Source organism: Molothrus aeneus, chromosome 2 (genome assembly GCF_037042795.1).
Source record: "Molothrus aeneus isolate 106 chromosome 2, BPBGC_Maene_1.0, whole genome shotgun sequence".
In the NCBI taxonomy this organism is placed as follows: Eukaryota; Metazoa; Chordata; class Aves; order Passeriformes; family Icteridae; genus Molothrus; species Molothrus aeneus.
In genome coordinates this window covers 22,363,250-22,386,954 of record NC_089647.1, presented here as the reverse complement: position 1 = coordinate 22,386,954, position 23,705 = coordinate 22,363,250, and the positions used below count along the sequence as shown (strand labels likewise).

At 44.6% G+C, this 23,705-nt stretch overlaps 1 protein-coding gene across 3 annotated transcripts; it reads left to right on the top strand.

The window, feature by feature from the left end:
• Positions 1 to 94: 94 nt before the first annotated feature.
• Positions 95 to 21,629, top strand: CCDC191 (coiled-coil domain containing 191). 3 transcript variants are annotated; one of them, XM_066572093.1, is made up of 16 exons: positions 95 to 169; positions 2,227 to 2,368; positions 4,678 to 4,806; positions 5,722 to 5,900; positions 6,409 to 6,632; positions 7,416 to 7,563; positions 9,437 to 9,627; positions 10,380 to 10,626; positions 11,903 to 12,357; positions 12,851 to 12,945; positions 14,496 to 14,578; positions 15,767 to 15,868; positions 16,897 to 17,040; positions 18,112 to 18,264; positions 18,653 to 18,807; positions 20,309 to 21,629. In XM_066572093.1, exons 1-16 carry the CDS (start codon positions 95 to 97, stop codon positions 20,439 to 20,441), a joined length of 2,655 nt encoding a protein of 884 aa, XP_066428190.1. In that variant the 3' UTR covers positions 20,442 to 21,629. The 3 variants fall into 3 exon arrangements, with proteins under 3 accessions (XP_066428190.1, XP_066428192.1, XP_066428191.1); XM_066572095.1 differs by lacking the exons at positions 95 to 169; positions 20,309 to 21,629 and having other exon boundaries at positions 2,280 to 2,368; positions 4,678 to 4,789; positions 18,112 to 18,756; XM_066572094.1 differs by lacking the exons at positions 95 to 169; positions 20,309 to 21,629 and having other exon boundaries at positions 2,291 to 2,368; positions 4,683 to 4,806; positions 18,112 to 18,756.
• Positions 21,630 to 23,705: the final 2,076 nt, after the last annotated feature.

Here is a 23,705-nt window from a genome sequence, read left to right as displayed (position 1 = left end):
GGAACGCGGGGAAAGCGGACCGCCCCTTCCCGGCCCAGCCCTGGCCTAGCGTCATCAGCAGGCGCCGGCGGGCGGGCTCTGCTCTTCCGTTGCCATGGCCGAGAGGGGCGGGCGGCGGGCGGCGGTGCCCGGCGCGGCCATGGCCCTCTCGGGGCAGCGCCTCCCGCAGGTAACGGGGCACGGCGGGGGGAGCGCGGCCCGCTCGCCTCAGCGGCGCCGGGGACGGGACGCTTCCCTGGGATCCTGCTTCCTTGGGATCGCGGGCAGTCAGCACGGCAGGGTCAGGATCACGGATGAGGTTGCCCAGGCCCGTGCGGTGTGCCGGCGGGCGGGAAATCTGCACTGGACTCGAGCGAAAGGCGCTGAAGCTGGCATTGTGAAACTCGGGTTCAGGAAGAGGCACGGGAGCTTGGAACGCTGTGGTTTTCCTTAGTCCCTGCCGAGGTTTGGGTAGCTTGGAACAATGGGCCAAGGCTGAATAACTTGCACAGTGACATTCAGGATCAGGTTAGACGGGGCTCTGAGTAACCTGAGGTGGTGGAAGATCACAAAATCATTAAGGTTGGAAAAGACCTCTAAGATCATTGAGTCCAACCATTAATTCACCACCGGTGGGTTCACCACCAAACCATGACCTCAAGTGCCACATACACAGGTTGTTTGAACACTTCCAGGGATGGTTACTCAGTCTCTTTCCTGGGCAGCCTATTTCAATGCATGATCTCCCTTTCAGTGAGGAGATTTTCCCTAATATCCAATCTAAATATCCCATAACAAAACTTGAAGCTATTCCCCGTTATCCTGTCACTTGTTACCTGGGAGGAGAGACCAACCCCCACCTAGCTACATCCTCCTTTCAGGTGGTTGTAGAGAGTGACAACTTCACTCCTGAGCCTCCATTTCTCCACACTAAACAATCCCAGTTCCCTCAGCTGCTCCTCTAGACCCTTCAGCAGCTTTGACTTCTGAATAGACACCTCAGTGTCTTTCCTGAATTTAGGGAACCAGAACTGGACACAGGACTCAAGGCAGTGTCACCAGTGCTGAGTACAGAGGGACGATCCCTGCCCTGGTCCTGCTTGCCACACTATTGCTGATACAGGCCAGGATGCCATTGGCCTTCGTGGCCACCTGGGCACACTGCTGGCTCATGTTCAGCTGCTGTCACCAGTGCCCACAGGTCCTTTTCTGCCAGCCAGCTTTCCAGCCACTCTTCCCTCACCCTGTGGTGCTGCCTGGGGTTGTTGTGACCCAAGTGCAGGACCTGGCCCTTGACCTTGTTGAACTTCATGCAGTTGGCCTTGGCCCATCAATCCAGCCTATCCAGACCCTTCTGCAGAGCCTTCCTGCCCTCAAGTAGAGCAACATTCCAATCCAACTTGGTGTTATCAAAAATGCCCCTGCTCATGCCGGGGAGGCTGGACTATATGACCTGTAAAGGTACCTTCTAATCCAAACTCTATCAAGAACAAGGTGTTGCTATGCATAAAACTCAACACAAAAAACTTTCTGTTAAAGAGTGCTGCAGGTTTTTTGGGCAAGTAATAAAAGAGCTTTACCCCAAAGCACTGTGTCCTGCACCTGCAACCACCTGACATCAAAGAAAATGAATTCTAGGGTGAGGTTCCATTTGTTTTGCTTCCTTGGGCACACCCGTGCTCTCAACCTTCAGCCTGCTTCTTCTGGCAGGTAGGAGTGTGTATCTGCTTCCTCAGGCAGTATCCTGGGCTTCTGGCCGCAGCACAAAGGGAAGGAGTTCGGAAATCTGGACTGTCTGGGGCACAGGTGTTACTTGTGAAAACACAGTGACACGTCAGGACCAGTAACATTTCAGAAAGATGAATATGGGACAGGTATTCTCTCAGCCTGGCTATGACAGAAAGCTGATATCAAATTTCATAGTTGCTGGTTGCTGGGCACTAGCTCAGCAAGTCTCCATCCAGCCCCCAGGGACTGGGTGTTTCTATTCTCTCTGTGTTCTCCAGTCTCTATGTTTGGCACTAATTGCCAAATGACTGTTTATTGCCTAATGACTTCTAAGTCCAGTTTATGCAGTTGTAGAAATGTTTAAGCAGTTGTAGAAATGCATTTCAGAAACAATCTATTCCTTTATAACATGCTTTTATGTTACATTCCCACTGATGTTTGCTCTCTGGAGGAAAAATGTGGATATGGGAAGTGTAAAAATTAATATCCTTAGAAATGTTTTCCTTTCTTTAATTTAAGAGAGTGGACCGAGCCTCTGAGTATGCTGTCTCTGAAGCTTTTTCCCTTCAAAAGTCAAGGTGTCCACAGAGGCCTTGGGGTCGTGTGACAAGTTTGGAAACTGCAGAACGGCTGCAGGTTCATCGTGAGGCCTGTGAGGAAGGTGAGGTAAAATTCTGCTTGCCACAAGATGCCTAAAATGAATTGTTCTTGATCCAGCTTTGCAGTTCTGACCTGAACAGGCTCTTGCAAATCTTGAGTTCACAAGAAACAGTTGATAGGAAGATGTCTTTCATCTAATGGAGAAAGGCATAAGAAGGATCAGTTGCTGGAGTTCAAGGCAGATCTTAAAGGGCATACCTGAGAGAAGGATAAACTCTCTGTCTCCTGGAGATACCAGGTCAAGACAAGGATAAGAACTGTCCTTGAAGATACACTGTATGGTCAAAGCCAAGTTAGTGCACTGCAGGAAACCAGGTGAAATCACCTGACATATTTATGATAGCAGATTAGTTCTAGAAATGGAGTTGCTCTGTGTAAATTTCACATTTATGAATGACAGTGTGGTTTTGTTTTGATTCCCATGCAATATTTTCCTTACTAGTTACCTAAATAAATATTTCTTTTGTAAAGCCTGCAGCCAAAAGTGCTTGCTGAAGTTTGAAAGTAAACCTGTGGTAGGTTTAAAAAACAAAAAGGAGGGAGATTATTACCCATCAGTGCTAGAAGTATGTCTGCAGTGTAAAAAGCTGATAGGAGACAGTATTTTAAAACCTGAGTTAACCATTCTTTTAAGAATCAAAAGTGAGCATTACAGAACAACATGATGACACATCTTAAGAGCATCCACTTCAGTCCAGGAAGTCAGCTTTTTCACTTGTAATCATCAAGGGTTCAGCTAACAGCATGGAATACACTTACCTGCTTACAGTGCCCTGTCTCAATGCATTATACAGCCAATGGCTCCAAAGGAGCTGTCTTTGCTGTGGTGAAGAGCCTTATCTTTCTTTTGGTGGAAAGGTTGCTTGCTTTCCTCATGTTTCTTTATTATTTTTGTTTGCCCTTTTCTGTTAGGATTTTCCTTTTTATAGCTAACAGTCCCTCAGAATTGTTCCTAAGTCAAATTCTTTTACCTGGAATCCATTATTACAATACTTACTGGTAGTAACTACACAAAGCCGACTTTGTAAAGAGAAGTGCCAGAAGACTTTTACTCTAGTTACAAGAAGATCACAAATCCCAGTGAAAAAAGTAACCCTTCCCCAAGTGGCAAGTTGTTTTCTGCTCTTCTTTCTGTTATCAGATTCATTTCCCTGCTCCGGATCTGGCTGGAGAGATTATGAAAGAGAATAAAAGTGATTTGAAGGACAACAAACATTAGATTTATGTTTTCTTCAAAAAACTCACCATTTTCAAAGAAAGTTTGAAAAATGCTTTATTGCCTTAGAAATACCAGGGAGCATCTTCACTGTGTGTTAGGAGTGGATATGAGGAGCAGCTGCTTGCTCCTGTCCATCGACTGTTTTGTCTCACACTGTGTCATGACTCCCGCTGGAATGAGTGGCTGCTGGGATCCTGGCTCTTTGCCCATCCTCACCACACAAATGGCTGAGGATGGTTCTGCTTCTCATGGGGCTGCTCCTGATGCCTTGCAGTTTACAGCCCTGTGTCCTGCTTCAGGAGCAGCTTGGCCACCCATGCAGCAAGGCCAGCTGGTTTGTTTTAAGCAGCAGACCCATGAGCTGACCTTGCTTTTGAGAAGAAATTCTGAAAAAGGATTTTTTTCATTTTTCTGCAGAAAAGAATGGAGATGAAAACAGTCCATTGCAGGACTTCATACCCAGTTGTTCATTAGGCATTTGAGCTCACTGAGGAGTACCACATCCATCATGAGTGCATTCCTGTAGCTGCAGTCTTAACCCTGAGTCCCAGGTGAAGTTTGCCACCTGATAGATTTGTAATTAGACTTACCAGTTGTTTCTGTGGTACTTGCAAAGGGTTAACCTGTACACATGAAGCAAAAGTTTGTCCAAACTTTTGATTCTTTTGAATTTAGCATATGACAGCCTTGGCTGCACATGTGGAAACCATCTAAGTGTCTGCAAGTGCAGTGGTAAAACATATGAAAGCTGTCTAAATTATGAATTACCTCATGTGAATTCCATCTCCTTGATAAATGCTAGAAAATAATCTAGTAACAAGTGATCTAAATGCCTACGGAATCATAGTAAAAATGAGATGGAGAAGAATGAATTTATGATATACATGACAGGGAAAACATTTGCCACCTTCTCTTCCTGTTCTTTTACAGATCAAGAAGATAAGAACAGAACTATTAGCTTTATTCCATTTCCTGTTGCGGATTAGGTTTCAGTCATTCCTAGAATACTATCCCAAACTATTGCTAGTTTACACTTAGCCATATGGTTTTTTTTAAGCAAGTGAAGTCATCAGTCTCTTTCTTCATGGTAGCCCAGGAGCTGCTCAGTAACTGGATGAAGTCCCAACTGCAACTGGAGCTGAGCAATGAAGAAGAGGAAGTTGACTGTGTCTTTCAGGAAGAGCCTTCTGCAGCCCCTCCAAAGTATGAGCACTTTGATGGTGAGAGCCCTGCAGAGCAGGTCCTGGTTTCCTCTCTGAGGCTGTGCTGGGGAAGGAGGTCAGGTGTCTCCACAGGCCCCCAGCTGGGTAATAATTAGTATTGCCTCCATGATTGCAGAAGGCTGATCAATCACTTTATTCTACCATACTATATTATACTTATCGAGAAGCTCGTGACCCTTACAGACAGTCACATACTGCTTTGACCTAATTGGTCAATTCCCCCAATCACCATCCAGTGTCCAATTAAGAAATCACCCTTTGGTAAACAATCTCCATAACACATTCCACATGTGCACAACAACAGGTGCAGCAGGTGGAGATAAGACTTGTTTCTCCTTCTTTTCTCTCATCTTCTCATGGCCTTCCCCAGGAAAATGCCTGGGGAAGTCATCTGTTGCTCTCTGTGGCCAGAGAGCTGCTGCCACAATCAGGCCTTATGGTTTGTCTGAATGACTGAAAGGTAACAGTTGTTTTGAGGCCAGGACAGTAGACTCAGTAGAACCCAGACTAAATGTGATGATTTTTTCCCCCAGATCTTTACAGCATCTTGCTGTAGGGCTGCATAAATGTGACTCATAAACATTCAATGTCTCCCTTTGTAAAAGAGATTCCATTTTTTTCTTTTGTGAACAGGTATTTTTGAGGCCTGTCAAGTTTATACAGCCATTTGAGAAGCTCAGAGGCAAGACTGTAAAAAATGGATGAAACATTGTTACTGCTCTAGCGTGTTCAGTGGGAGACTGATTAAGACTCTGGGGATAAATGGAGTGCAGTCAGTGTGTCTGCATTCATCAGAAATGCATTCACAGTCTGGGGAAGTGATCCCTTTAATTACATTAGGCTTTGTGATCTGAGACAGAAGAGTTTATTCATTTCAGACTAGCCTGAGATAATCTGAATTTCTCATTTCAGACTTGTGCAGCTATCTGGAATGTGAAATGGAAAGTTCCTCTGTCCAGAAATACCTCCAGCATCTTTTGCAGAGTGAAGCTGTGAACTGTGGGATAGCGAAACATCTTAGACTTGAAGAGATCAAGGAAAAAAACAAACTTGCGGATCCACGAATAATCATGGAGCTCAGACACAAGCAGGTGAGCATGCAAGGCAGCTCAGTTAAAAGGAATAAGGTGGAGGATTATAGGATTAGAGTAAATGCTCAGTGATATCTCCCCAGTATTCTCTCAGAGCCTGCAATAATCTCTGACTTGGAAGCAACTACGCAAAGATACTCTTCCAGAGTTCAGCTGAAACTTTACTGCATTTCCATGTGCACATCAGCCATTCAGCAGTAGCTTGCATAGTCAGCTTTCACTAAAACTGTTCAGGTTTTCCCCCTTTTCCTGAAGACTGACAGGAAGAGCTGCCACAGCTGTCAGATCTGAGTTTGCTCCCATTAAGGAATATTGACTTAATTTCACTCTCTCATATGGAGTGTTTTGCTGGTCAAGAACAATTCTCTCCAGTCAGCGCCTGCTACAGATAAGTTTTCTTGCTTAATGTGAAAGGTGGATTGTGACCTACCCTGGCAGTGTTCAGTGAACTTCAAATTCTTCAGCCTTTGGTGTTTGCTTTGACTTTTGCCAATTTTCTCCTGCCCAGGTGAAAGAAAACCGAATAAGGCATCAGAAGGCTTTAGAGCTTCAGAGACAAGAAGAGTCCCTGAAGAAAGCAATTCTATCTGAGGCCAGGCTCCAAGCACAGGAGGAGGACAGAAGGAAGGCCCTGCAGGCTAAGAAGGAGGAAGAGGAGATCCAGAGGGAAATAGTGAAGCTGAGAAAGGAAATGGCTGAGAAGAAGTACACTGTGGCAAAAGTTTGGAGAATGTAAGGCAGGGTGTGGAGAGATGAAAACCACTTATAAGGTCCTTTTGTTAAATATAAGAGTAGTGGTGATCCCTAACAAAACAGCTGTTGCTGACTTGGAACTCTCCCAAAACCTATTAGTCCTCTGTTACCAACATCGGTGGCAGAGTTTTTCATGAGTGGGAAGGTGTGCTAAGGATAGTGTTATTCTCCCCTTGGCCATTATTACAGTATATGCACTGAATCACAAAGTAGCAGTGTGTTTGCACCACTGTGCATTCTCTCCATCAACACTGTGGCTACATCTAGTCTTGTCAGCATCTAATACCACATGAAAGCCAGTACACAGAAAAAAATAAAAGAAAAAAGTCTGTGTTGAGAGTCTAGCCCTTTCAATACTTTCCCTACTATGAGAGAATAAAGAGCATTCTTGGCTGAGAATTCTGCAGAGACATTATTTTTTTCTTCTGCTGAGCTTGGATTCTCACAGAGATGTCCCTTTTAGGGATGCCATTTATTTACTTAGGCAGCCCTGAGATCCTAAATCTTCTTATAAAAATGCTTTAATGAAATATTTACTGGAATCATTTACTACTTTCTTCTGCCTTCTATGTTTAGGAAATGCACTGGAATGTTTAATCTCTGGGACCCCAAACCATTACAGAGGTGGTTTTTAAGGAGGCTGAGTTAAAATAATCAGCAAATTTCTAAGCTGTAGAGGTGGTTCTCTTACAATTGGCCAAAAAGAGAAGGTATTAGATTGTATATCATGATATTAGATCTGTGTGTTTGTTCACTTTGCAGGGAGGGGAAGAGACAAGGAAAAACTCAGAAGCTGTCAATGCAGGAGGTGGCTGCTATGTCACCACCCCTGAAGAGAGAAGAGCAAGAAGAGGAGAAACAGAGAAAAACTCAGGAGTTGCTTCGCAGGATTCACACCAGTGAGCAGAGAGTGAGCATCACCTTTCTTTATCGGAGACTCTGAGCGACCTGCCTTGTCTACCATTTGCAAACCTGAAGTAAAAAGTCCTGGTTATACAGAATCTTTTACTTTTTCAAAGACTTCCTGATACCAGGAAAGTAGGAAAGCAGGGCCAAAAGTGTGTTATAAGACTATGAGCAAGAAATCCTGAGGTGCTGACCCCACTGGGCCTGTGCCTCAAGTGCATTCAGTGGGATATTTCACTTAGAATTGTGGAAAAGACATGGCTCTCAAGACAGATAAGACCATAAAGGCTTCTGCAATCAATAAATAAAGACATATACAGAGAAGGAAGTGAAGTAAGATTTATTTTCCCTCAAGGAGGGAAATAATAGGGGAAAATGGCAGAAAAAAGGCCTGAGAAGCCCTTATTGTGTGCATGGGAAGACATTTTAAAGATTGCCTTGCACACTCTACTTCAGGAGCAGGGAAAGGAAAGAGAAATGCTGCAGCCTGGGATGAATTTTGAGCAGTGGCTCTGAGAGTTGATCCATGCCAGTACATCCACAGTAACAGGTTCCTCAAGGATCCCTTCCCCTGGGTACAGTAGGATATTCTGTGTTACTGCAATAACTCTTTTGATGCAAACAAACTTAAATAATTCCTAGTAGGAACCCCTTTGTTTCACGTTCATTATTCTGATACAATGGTCAGCTCTGGGTTAAATGTGTATCAAATATTCACTACCAAAGGATGATCTTTTAGTACTGAATAATTTTTTATTATCTCAGCAGTCTCAGCAAAGGAAATAAATTTCCTGAGTGCAGTTATGAATGCCATCCATCCCATAATGTTTTTAATTAATAGAGCAGTCATCATTGTTGATGTCTATATATCTACATCTAGGGGTTTTTTCAGCAGAAGAATCCTGTAGATTTTATGGCGATTCTCCTCACAGCTCAATCCATCTGCCCATCTGCTGGATTTGGGCTTGGCTGCTATTTAGCAGTACACAACCTCTCTCCAGCACAGTCTAAGCTGTGAAGATAAGCCTGAATGAAACCACAGAACAATTCAGGATTGGTATAATGTAAGAAGACACAGCTTGGCTGAGCTAAGCAATAGTGACATTTTGATTACTTTCCTAGAGCAGAAAGAAACAGCTAATGCATTGACTTTTTGTAAGTCTCCATTTGAAGATTTCAGCGAGAGAGGAATGCAATTAACACAAGGCACTATGACAAAAGGGGAACAGCAGAGTCCTGTAAGTTGACCCACTTGGAGGATCAAAATGAACAGTATCTGCAGTGACAGGACTAGAATTATGGGGTAGATTAGACAGCAAATTGCTGCTCTGTACAATGCAAATTACTCCTAAAGGCAGCAAGTCTAATTACACAATAGGGGAAAGGTTTGGCTTCCTGCTGGAACGAGGATGAGCTGAGGCTGTGTCATAAATTCACTCTAGGAAATGTCTTGATTTTTGTCTAAGTTAAAAATTCTTTTTTTTTTTTTTTAAAAAGCAGCAGTTATTTACAGATGTGTTCTTACCTGTAGCATCTTAGACATTTTCTAGATTAGAAAATATTTTCCCTGTCTCTAGAAATTTTATGTTCCTCACCCATTTCATTCCTCTATACTTGGTGAATTAAGTGCATTTCACTCCAAAGCATAGAGCCCCTTGATATGATGTCTCTTTCTAGATCCTTTCTGCTTTTTGTAGAAGACCTGCACATGCTCTGCAATACTTTTTTTAAATCCTCGAGATAATTATTGAAAATGAGGATTCTAAAAAGAATCTCAAAAAGGAAAGCCAGAATAGACAAAGAGCAGAGAGGATCAGTATTTGTGTGACAGGTTGTATCTATCTTTCTCATTGGTTTTCTGAAACTCTCCCATGCAGTGCTTGCAGCAACATTTCTCTGCTTGGCTGAAAGTCATTCTGGAGCACAGAATTAAAATGGGAAAAGCCAGAGCCCTTGCTGACTGGAGATGCCAGCTGAAGGCCCTGCGAGCTTGGAGAAACTATACTTGGGCCCAGAAAGTAGAGCAGGAGACAGAGCAATTGGAAGTTCATCTTCAAGATCAAAACAGGTAGTGGCCCTTTACTGTGGAATTCCTCCTACTGCTGCCGTACTTGGACAGAGCAATGATCAGGGACTGTAAAAGGAGCTTGTCAGTTATCCAGCAGGAAGGAAACAGCAGCTTTTTGAGAAAATTGCTATACTGCCTGCAGGCTGCCAGAGGCATTGTGGCACAGATGAAAAGGAGGACAGATATAAACAAGAGCTTTAGCACTTTTCAACAAGCCTGTGTCTCAGTCTCTGTGCCTGTGTCTCAGTCTCTGTAGGTGTCTTTCCTAGAAAACTCACCCTGGCTTGCTCTGGACTCCAGAGAATCTGCATTGCCAAATTTATTCCTGATTAATATATTTGCTGTTTCAGTAGATGTATAACAGAGATGATTTTGGCCAGTGCCTTTCACTAAGGAGGCAGTTGGATGAATTCCCTATCATCCAGGAAAATACTTCCCTTCACAGGTGTCTGGCAGGCTGCAGTGGTGAGACACTGTCACTTTGCCATATGCTGCTGGCCAGGGAACATGATACCTCTTTTGCAGCTGTCCTGCATCTCAGAGATGCCACAGGAAATTGCAAAGTGTGTACCAGTGAAACTTAATTCAGAATAGCCGGCATCCTTTCTATCCTCCTACTCCTCCTTGGAGGAGCTCTGTACATCTTCAGAGGGCCTTCAGAGTTGAACAGCAAAAAGACTGAGGAAGTGATGTGGCTTTGTTCCTGGGCAGAAGCCTCACTTCTGCCATAACACAAATGCTTTCTCAATCAGGAAAACCCAACTGGCTGTGGAGCACAACCAGCGACGCCTCCTGTGCTGCTACTTTCTGGCCTGGCAGCGCTGGAGCCGAGCAGAGACGGAAAAGCGAGAGCTGCAGATGAAGAGGGAGCAGACAAAGAGAAAGATGCAACAGCTGCTGGAGGCTATATCGCTGGAAACAGGTGGGGACAGGCCACTGGAGGTTAACAAGCCTGGGACAGCCGAAGTAAACCATCATCATGATTTACAGCAAGACAAGGTAAATCTTTCTCATGTAGTTTTGCCTATTGGCATAGCAGTACTCTTAGAAAGTACTTACTTTATATGCAGTCTGAAATAAAGAGTACATTGTCTCAGAGGAAAGCTTCTTTCCCAGGATGACCCCCAAATATCTCCCTGCAGCTGTTCAGGAGAGAAGTCTAAAAATCAGAGGCAAATGTGAAGGACAATGGATGAGTTTTAAAAATAATCTCTAGTGCTGCCAAAGAACAACCCTTCGTGTACTCTGAGTTGCAATGAGCATCCCACCCCCAGATCACTTTTACTGAGAGATTAGTTACATTTTTCATGCCATTGCACTTTTCCTGCTTTTAACTATGGAGGAAAAAAAAGGTTGTCACTGGCTGTTTCAGAATAATGCACATCACAGGGAGGTAAGAGAGGAGAATCAGTGGTTGCTCGCTTAAATTGTCATTTGTCAGGTTGGATCCCCACCTTCCCTTCTGTCTATGAAACCTGTACCACATCAGTGCTCTAATGTCAGCATTAGAGCTCAAACACACATATTACAGGTCAAGCTTTCTGTTTGCTTAAGTGTAAGCAAATGTTGATTCTTTCAATGCCTATACGATCCTAGTAGGCATGTATTTTTCTTCTGCTGCACTGGTAATATTTGTGCTCTAGGAATGGGACTGAATTTGGGGTTTGACCTAGGAATCAGAAAGCAGACCTTATAGCTGATGCCTCCTCAGAGAATGACCATGTGTCAGAAAAGTGCACCCTCATTCCCCATTGTGCACCTGTTTTGTGGTAACATTTATCAAAGCTGTAAAAGAGACATGAGAAAGCGGGACCTCGTAGACTTCTCTTCCATTTAAAAGGGGACTGTTCAGTAGATCAGCTGTGTAGATCACTTCAACAACTGGTTTTAATTTTATTCTCCATCTGATCTCTGAGCAGGGACAACACAGTCCAAAAGCGAGTGTGCTAATTGCTGCAAAATGAGCTGTCCTAAGATGTGCTCCCTAACAAAATAGTCAGAATGTATTCCTGCTAAAGCTCTTGTATAATCAGGATTTCTTCCTCCTGGTGAAATGGCACACAGCTTCTTAAGAGTTCTTACCCACGGCCTCCACTTTGTGCATAATGGGGCCCCTCTGGCCTGACTGGATAAGAATTGCATAGCTGAGATTACCCTACTTCTCAGGCATCTCACTAGATTTGCATTAAAAAAAAACACTATGCAGGAAGGGCAGAAGAGTGCTTAGTTTGAATCAATGCCAATTTTTCCTCATTTCTTTTGGTTTTTCCCCTAGCCAACTGAAACTTGCCTTATACAGAAAGAGCCTGATCAGACCAGAGACCAGTCTTGTTGGGATATTGTTCACACATCTCATTTCTGCAGAAATCCCAAATTCGCCTGGGAGATTACAATTAAACATGCAGCCCTGAGTGCCCAGGACCAGGCTATGTACAGGAATCAAATAGCCACAGTCCTCCAGCAGTTTCAGGCACCCAGTCCAAAGACATCTCCTGCTTATGGTAGTCGATTTGAGCACCGTCACGCCTTCCAGCAACGTGTGATTGAGGAGCAGAGGCAGCAGCTTCAGAAACAGCAAGAGCTGATCCATAAACTGCAGGAAAATCAGAAGCTGAGCAGAGATAAAGAAGAGGGAGCACAAGCTATGGCTGTAACCCAGATGTTTAACAGTTCTGTTTCTCAATCCACAGAGAAAAAAGAATCCAGATGCAAGAATACAACCCCTTTGAGGTATATACCCTCCATAAAGCAAGGTCAGTTAGTCATCATGTCTCAATCCCACTCAAGTTGAGCCAGAATTTGCCAGGCACATTTCAGTCATGCTGGTGCTATCTGCTGTTCCTTTCAGTTGTGACTTAGCCTCAAAGGAAGTATCAGACTGGCCACAGTTCTCTGTCCTTCTCCCTCCCTGCACTGGCTCAACATCAGGTGATCCATGCAGGATCTACTTAGAAACAGCAACACCAGTGTCACCCATAGCAGCTGCAGGGATCTGTTTAATTATGAATAAAAAGAGCATCATCCTCCCTTATTTTAGACCATGCAGGAGCCCTGGAACTCCATTGTAAGGGTGCATCATCAGTCCCATTTCAAGGAAAAGAAAAGTGTATCAGGGATAATGCAGCACAATGGAGAACAGAAACAAGAAGGCCATAGGTGGTAGGTGTGAGACATAGTTTGACCATATTCACTGAAGAATTTCCTTACTCTTTTTCTTTCATAGCCCATCTGATTCTTATGGGCCAGAAAACACAAGGGCAGCAATGCAAAGCAGGAGGCCTTCCAGCCGGCTGACCTCACCTCATCCCATACTGAAAGGTATTGTTCTAGATAGCAAACACCATTCCAGACCACTTTTCTCAACAGCTTGTATGGAAATGTCTGTCTTTGCCTCAACTTTGCTGGTTGATGATATGGTATGGAAGTAAAATTCTGCACTTTCTTTCTCAGTCTAACAGTGCTGTGAGAGGAGAGGGTGAGTTGTTTTCTTGTCTGAGTCAGGCATCTGTAAAACCTGGGACACTGCAAACTCCTCATGCCCACGCTTAGTACACTGTTGTGGCAGTTGTTGCAACACCTGTGGCTGCCTCTGCCATGACAAGACTCAGAGAAGCTGTACAGGTTTTTTTGCCATCAGTCTCATTCCCTTTGTTATGCATCCAAGTAACACTTAAACTAGCCAGTCGTTTTCATCCAACTTTGACAGAGGTGTTGAGATTTCAGAGGCAATTAAGTGCCTAGCCAAGGTTTTGTGAGACAACAATAGCCAGGATGGGAAGGAATTCCACATCCATGCCTTTTGTAAGATATCTCTCCTTCTCTGGCCACACTGGCACAAAATAAACACACAACATAGCCTTTTCATTAGTAAACTAGAATCAGGGTTCTGTTATATTCCTCGGTCATGTTCTTCTGTATCAATGCAGGCTAGTGTCAGTCTGCATGAAAAGTTGTCTGGAATATAATCATTGTGATGTTTCAATAGTTTGGGATCAGCAGACCTTTTTGGCCATGACAGTTGGGCATTAATAGTTGTCTTTTACTACCTGTGTTCATCTCCATTGCTACCTAGTCCAAGCCATCGTTCACCCTGATTTGCCTGAACTCTGTACACCTTAGAGACAGAAAACATTTTTCAGAGCATTCAAGTAGCTGTGTTTAAAGATCCCAAAAAAATTCAGTGAAGAAGTTATCACGGAATAGTTTGCCCTTGGCTGAGAATCCTGGGACAGTTGAGAGGAGAAAAGAATCTGAGGAAACATACTGTGGTCAAAACATTTCAATGCCTCCCAGTTATTGATTGCTCCAGCTTGTGCTTTGTTTGCAGCTGCGGAGGAAGCAAGCACAGGTTCCCAACTCCTCTGCATGTTCTGTGTGTAACACCTTTGCTGATGGCCAGCAAGATCACTCCCTTGCAATTTATCTTCTAAAAGAAGCATTAAGCAGTAGTTTCTTACTAGAGGGGCCAAGTACCTGTATGTCCCTGTGACAGTGATGCTGTCATGAAATTGCTTTTAAATAAGCAGTTAGAGCTTACTGGAGACCTCAGAGTAATTGCTGCTAAATCATGTGCCCTGAGCCTCAGGCAAGGCAGGGAGGGACAAACCCTCTGAACACTGTTCTTTCATAACTGAGCCCCGTGGTGGAGAGAATGTAATTGCCGTGGTCCTGAGTCATCTCACAAACGTTTAAAGGTCCCTTGTTGATGACACTGCCAGCTGCAAGGGCCAGCAGGAAGCAAGTCCCTTTGTGCTGGCATTGCCAGGGCAGTGGGGGCATGGCTTAGAGTGATGCATCCTTATTCAGCAAACTTCTGCCATTACACCATAGCTCATTTCCACTAAGCCTTTTGTCCTTTGTTTCTGTAGGGATGGAGGAGAGAGCAATTCAGCGGGCAGAACAGAAGAAGAAAATAGAAGAAGCCAAACAACGAAAAGCAGAGGAAAAATTGGTAAGGGAAGCGGAAAATGAAACAAGTGTCTTTCACATCATTCCAGTTACAAGAAATATTGATTAAACCCCAGAGTCAGGGACTGAGAAGAGGTCCTTTATCCAAAGCAGGAGTTTTATGACTTGTGAGAAAGCAAATATGCATCACATATCAAAAGAAGTAATTACTGCTGGTTTTGCAGCACCAGCCCTCCTGTAGCATAGACAGATACTTCATCTTGAAGTTGCAGTTCTAGAAACAGCCTCCCTTACCACCCCCAAACACTTTTTTTCACACCTACCCCATGACTGTAGCTTGTCTTTGCTGAGAATGGTAAGGGTGGAAGTGCACCCAGAGATCCACTTGATGGGACCTGGCAGTGGTGGGGTTCCCCTCCCTGCCTTTCCTCTCTGGTCACATGCAGCTTGAGGACATGCAGTCTCACCTAGTAAAAATCTGCATATTTCTGGCAAATCTCTGCTGAACAGGGAAGATACTGATGATGTTTGTATAGTTAATGTACAAATTCTGTGATACACATACAACAGAGGAGCCTTCTTCAAGTCAGGGTATTAAACTGTTACTGAAAATATTACTAGTAAATTGCATTAGGATTAGAAAGTGTGATCTTCACTGTCTGGGGAAAGAAATTTTGGGTACCTGTAATGCTGCTTTGCATGTGGAAATGAAACTTGAGAGCAGAGCCTAGGGATTCAGAACTGACTTCAGTAATCAAGTTCTCAATAAATCACTTGGTGTATGGTTTACATTTTTTTTGATGACTAGTGGACAAATACTATTAACTTAGGGGAACGGAAAGGAAAGGAAAGGAAAGGAAAGGAAAGGAAAGGAAAGGAAAGGAAAGGAAAGGAAAGGAAAGGAAAGGAAAGGAAAGGAAAGGAAAGGAAAGGAAAGGAAAGGAAAGGAAAGGAAAGGAAAGGAAAGGAAAGGAAAGGAAAGGAAAGGAAAGGAAAGGAAAGGAAAGGAAGAAAGAAAGAAAGGCATCTAGGCAGTAAAAAGGACAGCCCCTCCTCCCTGTCCTTTCCACAGTTCACTCTTGAGCACGGATCATGTCTAGTATGTGAAACCTCACCTGCTGAAGTTTCAGGTGCTGGTCAATATTAGAGGAATACTAGGAAAGTTTAAAGATCTGTGTTCATGGAAACGGTCACATGAAACAAATTGAATTTCACCTTTCTCCATTTCAAGGCCCAGCTGAAGGCTGAAGAGGAAGCACGACAGAGGAAGGAAGCTGAGGAAAAGGAAGCACAGCGGGAAAAACGCCGGGAGGAGAGAAGGCAGCAGAAGCTGGTGACCAAATGCCTTACCTGTTTCTTCCCCTTTAGCAGGGATAGGGAAGAAGATCCAGTACCCACTGGTACTCAGTCAGCAGCCAGAGTAATGTGAAATGAAGGTCTTCATTGGTAGAGCAGAGTTCCACAGCACAACACCCACAATACAGACTCACAGACTGCCCTCTTTCTGGCAGTGTGAGGGGAAGGGCTGTGTCCCAAATGTGCTATGAAGTATATGCTGTCTGTCTCCTCAGCAGGACTAGAGGTCCCAGCTGCTGGACATTCTCTGATGAAATATAGCCACATAAGTCCCTCACAGTGGCAGCATGTTCAGTCTACTCTCAGATTCCTTCCACTCTTGTCACCCCTCCAATGTACGCAGTGATACCAGTCACAAACACATCATTCAGAAGTAAACGAGCCTGACAGTTATATCAAGGGCACCTTTTCCTCTTGGAGCTAACCTAGGAATAGCTGCACTTCATTATTCTTACTTGGAAATGAGTTCTCCTAATAACCCAAATAGCGCATTTGAAATCCTACAGGAATTCAACCTACAACTACTGTTCTCCTTGGATTGAGTGTTTTAGAACATTTGACCTTCATTCCTGAGTATCAGTCAAAAGCAGTGTTACACAGTTACGAAATACCCCCATCCCTCCCCTGCTGTTTAGGCTAGATTAAGTGGTAGGGTCCATGCATAAACTCAGAATAATTTTTTGACATGTTTTGGATGTCAAAGAAGGTTCCTGCTACATCAGCAGTTGTGGTAGCCACAAGTGACATGTCTGTTACAGTAACTCCAGACTGCAGTGCTGATACACAGCCCAAGGGAGTGTCCAGGAATACCATCATCTCCCAGGAGAAGACATGTTTTAGGACACAGTTCTACTGCATGGGGTCATGTCTGGTCTGCAGTGCTAAAGCTGATGCAGATCCCTAATTCCTGTCAAGTCAGAACCTCCAGCTCCAATATGATAATCTATTGCCATTGCTTGATATCCCCTTCATCCTGAGGGAATTAAAACTACTTTTGTATTGCAGAAAGAACTGGAGAAGCAGAGAAGGCTGGAGAAAGAGCAGCAGCTCCACAAAAAGGCTAGAGATCACTATGAGGAGGTCCTTCTCAGAAAGCTAGGAATAGTGCCATGGAAAAGGCTGAGGGAGCAAGCCAAGGAAAACCTAGTGGTAAGTGCTGAGGGTAAAGGAAATGACTGGTGCAATAGGAGGAAGGGAAAAAGTAGATGCAGCACTTAACAGAAGCCTTAATAAGCTTTTAGGCCAGGTAGAGATGGAAAAAGCAAAATTCTCCCTGCATACCCTGCCTTATATTAATTTTTAAATCAGCCCATCTGACAATAATCATGAAAAGCCATTAAAAACCTGCAGGGATGGCATCCTCATTTATAGCTGATTAAACAGGATTATACAGCAAAAAAAAAATTTAAAGTCATATGACATGAGCCTGCCAGTTTTCTTACTCCACAGCAAAGCTTATCAGTGAGATACTGCCAAGCAACTTTAGCTGCAGGAGTTAACCCCAACCTATCATCAGGGCTTTCACTCTCTATGAAGTTCCTGGTACAGAGTTGGCCACTGCTAGTGGCAGGACACTACAGGTGATAATCCAACAATCTATTCTATCCTGGCCCTATCCTGAGTGCAGAACAGTGAGTGGCAGATTCTGAGACCTCAATGCAGGAATGTTGCTAAAAAAACATTTCTGCACATGACTGAGTCAGCATCCCTTATCAGGGAGAGACCGATAACACTCAGCTGTATCCTGAAAATCCAGCCAGAGCCCAGGGCTAAGTTGGAAAGCTTCCATTTAAGTCACTGGAACTCGAGCTACTCACAGTACTTGACCAAATGCACGCAGGCTTCCAGCTGGGAAGAAGTAGATGGGTACGAGCTGTTCCGTATGTCCACCCTGCTGGTCGGCATTATGGACAGGCTTGGACTAAGCTGTTACAGGCCATGCCTCTGCCCCTTTCACAATCAGTTAAACTGAGCATCTCATTCAAAAGGGTATTCTCTACAAGTGATGCAGCAGTGGCCTGGTAGAGAGACTGCTTTTGCTCCTTATGCTGACCCCTCTTGATTGGATCCTCTAAGTTATTCCAGCTGTCAGAAATCTGGATTTGGGTGGCCCCAAAAAAGCTGAGATGATTTTCTAGTGCACTCAATTTTCTATGGCTTTATACTTAGGTAGTCACCAGTTCAGGTAACCAGCTGCTGTCTCTGCTGTCTTCACTCAAGGTGGCACAAAGGCACCACAGCTTGGGCCTGCAGAGGAAATGCCTCATGACTTGGCTGCAGGTTGCCCAGCAGAGTCTCAAGGAGAAGATGTCTCGGGCTGAGGACTTCTATTCCCATATGTTACTGAGATGGGGCATCAGGAACTGGCTAAAGGTTGGCCTGCACCACAGTGAAGAAATGATACCAAGAGGGCTGGCTGCTGCCACACTTTCCTGTAACCACAGTGCCAATTCACTCACCTGTAGCACAACCTTTGCCAAGTTAATGCTATCTTCCCATTCCAGCAACATTATTCCCTTTTTCAAAGACCTTCTCTCAACTTCTCACTCTCCATCACTGTCTTCCACACTGAATTTTCTCTTACACACTGCTCCTCTACCATCTACTGTCTCACCCTGCTCCCTGTTGATTTTCCTCCACTCCTGTGCCCACCACCCTTCACTGTCACAGTCTCAGCACTGTTTTATTTATTGAGCCAGAGGTTGGGAGAGAAAAGAAGAAAAAAAGCCATTCTCACCTGTTTCTTTGTCCTCCTCCCCAGTACAAGGATTATCTCTCTGCTCAGGAGGAGAGAGCGAGTACCTTCCACACAGTCTGCCTCATGAGGAAGTGCTTCTGGGCATGGTTTGATCATACCATGGAGGAAAAAAGGGCCTTATGGGAGAGGCTGAAGATTGCTGCTGAACACAGTAACAGGTGAGTGCATACCCTTACTAGCAGTTCTTTTTACTTTAGTTTAATATTCTCTGTAGATTATTTTAGGGGCTACTTTTTGACAGGTCACCTTGTCCCCAGGAACACACGGAACAGGTTCTGTACTGCTGGTGTTTTGCTTTTGTGATACGCACAGACAGCATCGGCAGAGGTTTATGCTAAGTTTCCATGCAGCTTGGAAAAGAAAGTGTAATGGCACCCTTCACAGGACTTCTAAATCTGAAAAAAAGAGAATACAGTGAAAGCCTAAGTACGGATAAGAAGCTGAAACTTTCTAAGCTGATTAGCAGATCTAGCCATGCGGCTTCTGCTAAAAGCTGCCTTAGGAAAATCTTTAAGTACAATTATAGCAAGCCAAATGATTGTGTAGGAATTACGTAGTACTTTTTTGTCCACAGCAGATGATTTAGTTCACAAATCCAAAGTTGATCAACTAGAAATCCTACTTAAGGAGTCTTTATATTTATGCCATCACCAGACTGACTTGGCAGCAAAAACTAGAGCAGTCAGTTCTACCAATCATGATTGGAGCTGGACACACCCAGTCCACTCCTTGTGCCATAAAATGCATTCTAGCAGGAAGAAAAAACTATTGTCAAAGTTCAGCAGAGAACAGAAGTCTGTTCACCTGCCTCATCATGGAAGCATGGTAGCTGCATGCAGTCACGAATAGGCTGTGCCTGTGCACAGCCCCAACAGGATCTGCAGCACCTTAGAGGAAGAATAAAATTAAATTAATCTCTTATGTGGTAGAGCAAACCTGTTCTAGCTTGCTGTGTCAGTAAGGTCTGAGTAGTGCACAGTTTAGCATTAACAAGCCAGCAAACTGGAGGAACTAGGGGAAAGTCAGACCCAGGAAGAGACTGGATTCATTCTATATATGACCTCCTATTAGGAGCATAATCACCTGACATTCTTCTTTATCTCTTTCTTGACTTGAAAAAGGCAGTTCAGACCTTGCCATAACAAACTCTTCTTCAGACAGGACTGTGGTTCCCTATTGCTTGTATGGGAACCCAGGGCAAAGGCACCTGTGATGGGATGATTAAAATCAGGTAAGAATTGGAGCCCAATGAGCCCAGCTGCCTGCACTCCCAAGGGATTGGTTTGGACCAAATGAGCCTGCATTTTTCCTAAAGAAACTTCTTTCAGAGGCCCTATTCATTCTTCAGAAAACCTCTTTCATCTTTAGAGTGCTAAGCAAACAACAGCTAATGAATCCTGTCAGAGAGAAGAGCAGAATTCTTGGTGGAGAGGAATAGAAAAGGGCAATATGTTATTCTTCCCCAGCATGATTGACATTTCAATGAAATGGTCTGCATGTAGATGTTTAACATGCGACAGCCCTGACTAACAGCAGAAAGGACAAATCTTCAAGATCTGAATTCCCCCTTCAAACAGACGTTCTCTTTTGATTGCCACTTATGTCACGTACACTTCTGCATGTTGTCACTTTGTTCCTTGTGTCCCTAATTTCTTTCAGGAGAATTACACTTAAGGCATTCAAGGCATGGAGGCAGTACCCATTGCTGATGAAAAAGGAAAGAGAAAGAGAAGAAAGAAGAAACCAGCTACGCAGGAGAGTAGCTGAAATTCTCCCCAACTTCCAAACATGACAGAAGAGAGTCAGATGAGATGGGAAGGAGACAACAAGACCAGTTCAGTTCTATCTCCCTGCTGACTAAAACAAGTCCAGGGAGAAGGCTTACAAAGTGCAGAGGATCTTAGAGCCAAAGAGAGCTCCCTGTGGTCACTGTTGTTGTAAACAAAGCAGAGCTGGAAGCTTATTGGACAGTTCCATCAATTCTATGATGCACTTCATGAACTTAGTCCTTTTAAGCCTCTGTAGGGGTGTCTTGGCTGGTGGCTATGAAGCCCAGATAACCAAATCTAGCATAGGGTGTCTTTGAGGCCAAGGCCATTTCCACATGCAGAGCTAGCTGCAGCAATGACATGAATCCTCCTCCACCCAAGGAAGCACAGAACTAAACTGCACCTCTTTTTGCCAAAGCAGTAATCTGGTGCATTTCTGTTGGCAGTACTATGTAGAGTGACAGCTTGTCCAGAGGACAGACAGACCTGGCTGTCAGCTGACCCCTAACTACTGCTGTGAACTTGGCCACCCAGAGCACAGTTTCTAGCTAACTGTGCCAGGAAAGTTTGGATGGGAGGGGGAAAGAGAAGAGTTTTTTTTATGCAAACCATATTTGCTAATGATCCAGATCATATAATTGGATATGGAAAGTCTAAAACCTGGGTTCTTTTGCAAGAGGCTGCCTTGTTTGCCCACTGGCCAGTTCATAAGCACAGTGCTTTGATTTTGGTACCAAGCAGTGGTCCCAACTTTATGAGCCTCAATTGTCATTTAAACACTTCCCAAGCTATGTAATATTTCAGGGTGTATTGTGCAAGTCTTGATCGAGTGTTTCACTTGATCCAGTACTTCAAAGAAAAAAGACAAAACTCCAAGAAAAAGGCAGATTGTAGGTTTTACAGAAGCTGCTGACATGATTTAAATGGAAGTTTCATACTACTGTTTAACCTTAACCTGCAGCATAATGCAGACAGGGTAATGCCATTCAGGTACACTATGTCTTTGTAACAACATAAGGCAGGAAGCTGGAATGATTTCCCTCTCACAGCAAGGTAGGCAAAGCTTTCCAAAAGCATTTGGCAGTACAGGAAGTACTTGAGTAACACCAGAAAGACAACAGTTTACTGTTATCTTGTAACAGATCCTTAGTAAAACCCATATATGCACTGGAAGTTTCCAATAAACCCAAATCTGAAATTAATACAACTGAGCTGTTCGTGCACATTGTGTCAAGCCAACTGAATGGCACTGGACAAAAGGCCAGAGCCAGGGACCTAGACCAGCATTAAGTGCTGCAGACAAAGTGGCATAGGACAGGGTGGATGCTGAAGCACAGCAGCACATTCCAGAGCTTTAGCATCAGGAATTTGTCCATGTGGACACAGGGATGTGGCCAGAAAAAGGACCCTGCCCACAAAGCCAGGCTGTTGGTGCAGGTCTGAAGACAGCTGTCACTTGCAGGTACCTCCCACAGCCATCCTCTGCAACACCCAAGCATTCCCCATCTCCCACAGGCGCGGTGCAGACCCGACCAGCAGCAGGTCAGACGAGCGCTTTCTCCAAGTGCAGGGAGCTGAAGGTGCCTGCATGGAGCGTGGGCGAGCTCAGACCATCTGGCTGCATTAAGAGGCAGATTGTGAGAGGAAGCACAAGCTGGGAGAGGCTGGATAACATGTGTTGCGGGGAAGAGCAGGGAGCATTTTTTGCAGAGGACTGAGCCAAACAGCCAGGGAGGAGCAGAGCTGGGGCTGAGCTCCCGAAGTAATGCCCCAGTGCAGCCAGCAACCACACCTGGTGCTAACAGCAATGCACTTGCTCTTGGGACATTCTTTCCTATTGGAAGTCTCTGCCATGTAGTGCCAATGAGCTCCTGGAACTCCTGAACCAGCCCTTATACTCCCATTTTTCTGCTGGAATTTTCCTCTCTAGCGGGGCTTGACAACACAGCAAGGAAGGCCACTGGCCCACCTTCCACCTGGATTTGTGTAAGGACAACAGTAACCCAGAGGACAAAAGGTGAGAGAGAGAAAGCCTCTCCGTCTGGAGAGAAGCAGCATTCCAGCCAGCCAGAGACAGGACATGCTGCAGCTGTAAGGGGAAGAACAGGCATTTTTAGCAGCAGAGTGGATGTGCCCACATGCAGCCTGGAATTGACCCTAGTAACAGGCTGGGCATGTATTGAATTTACATCTTGCACAGCTAAAAAGGTGCCCCAAACCACTGGCTACTCAAGGGTGTATCTAGTTTACTAAACTGCACATTCTTTCCCCAGCAATGCACATTTTGTCCTCAAAGCCCACAGCTCCCACTCATCTCAGTGCCCACTCACCATGAATGAAAATAATGCTGCTTATGTGGGGCTTTGTTGCCTCCAAAGAACTTGAAGTACAGTCAACACTTTGGAAACTGTCCTTTGTTTCCAATACTCTTACCTTCCACGGTTTCCTTCTATTCCTAGTAGCTTTGAAAGATTCTCCTGACAAGATGCTCTTTGGTTGGACAGTTGCAGCACCAAGGAGCCAAAAGAAGATCCAGGAGCTGTGCTTTGACAGCCCTGGCCTACTGCCAGTGCAAGCATGGAGCTGAAGCCTCTGCTAGATCTGGCTGAGGGAAGGGAAGATGTTCAGGGATCAGGCAAATTCATGCTGAACATGGTCTAAATCAAAAGGGACATGAGAAGCCCCTTGACTTCCCTACTGATGCTGACATTTGGCTGAAACAACTCATACCTCCTTGGCAGAAGCAAGGCCATGCTAGATGATGCACAGGATACCCCTAAAATCCCTGGCACAATGCTGGTGTTTTGCAAATTGAGGCTCCCACAGGAGAGTGACATGAGAGCTTGTCAGACCAAGGAAACAGCTTCAGCTTGCAGTTGTGCCAGAGCATTCCTCCTGCTCCAACATTTGGCTAGATACAGATGTCAGTGCCTTAATGCTGGTCATCAGCCCACACTCACAGCTCAGGCACACTCCTGCCTGTCAGCTCCTTGCTTTTCTTAGCAAGAGAGGGAGGTGGCTGCACAGCCAGGCTTTCGTTCTCTTGCACAGGGGTGGGGGGAGGACTTTTACTGCAGTGCAACAGCAAATACAGAACCTTGAAGTGATTGCAAGCTCCCCATCCTCTAGCAAGACCCCTGCCCCTACAGCATTTTAACATGGTTTCCCAAAAACCTTAACCACAGAAATACCATCTTCTCGTTAAATCTGTACACCAGTCACTTCCAAGTTCCCCAGGCCCTGCACAAACTCGATCTGAAAGGGTGCCTGAAATATTAAACAATTTC

Bases quoted from the DNA above. Each gene is read 5' to 3' on its own strand.
- CCDC191 (XM_066572093.1), top strand. From the start codon at position 95: ATGGCCGAGAGGGGCGGGCGGCGGGCGGCGGTGCCCGGCGCGGCCATG. The intron at 7,564-9,436 runs GTGAGCATCACC...TCTCCCATGCAG, and splicing joins TTCACACCAGTGAGCAGAGA to TGCTTGCAGCAACATTTCTC. The intron at 14,579-15,766 runs GTAAGGGAAGCG...CTCCATTTCAAG, and splicing joins GAAAAGCAGAGGAAAAATTG to GCCCAGCTGAAGGCTGAAGA.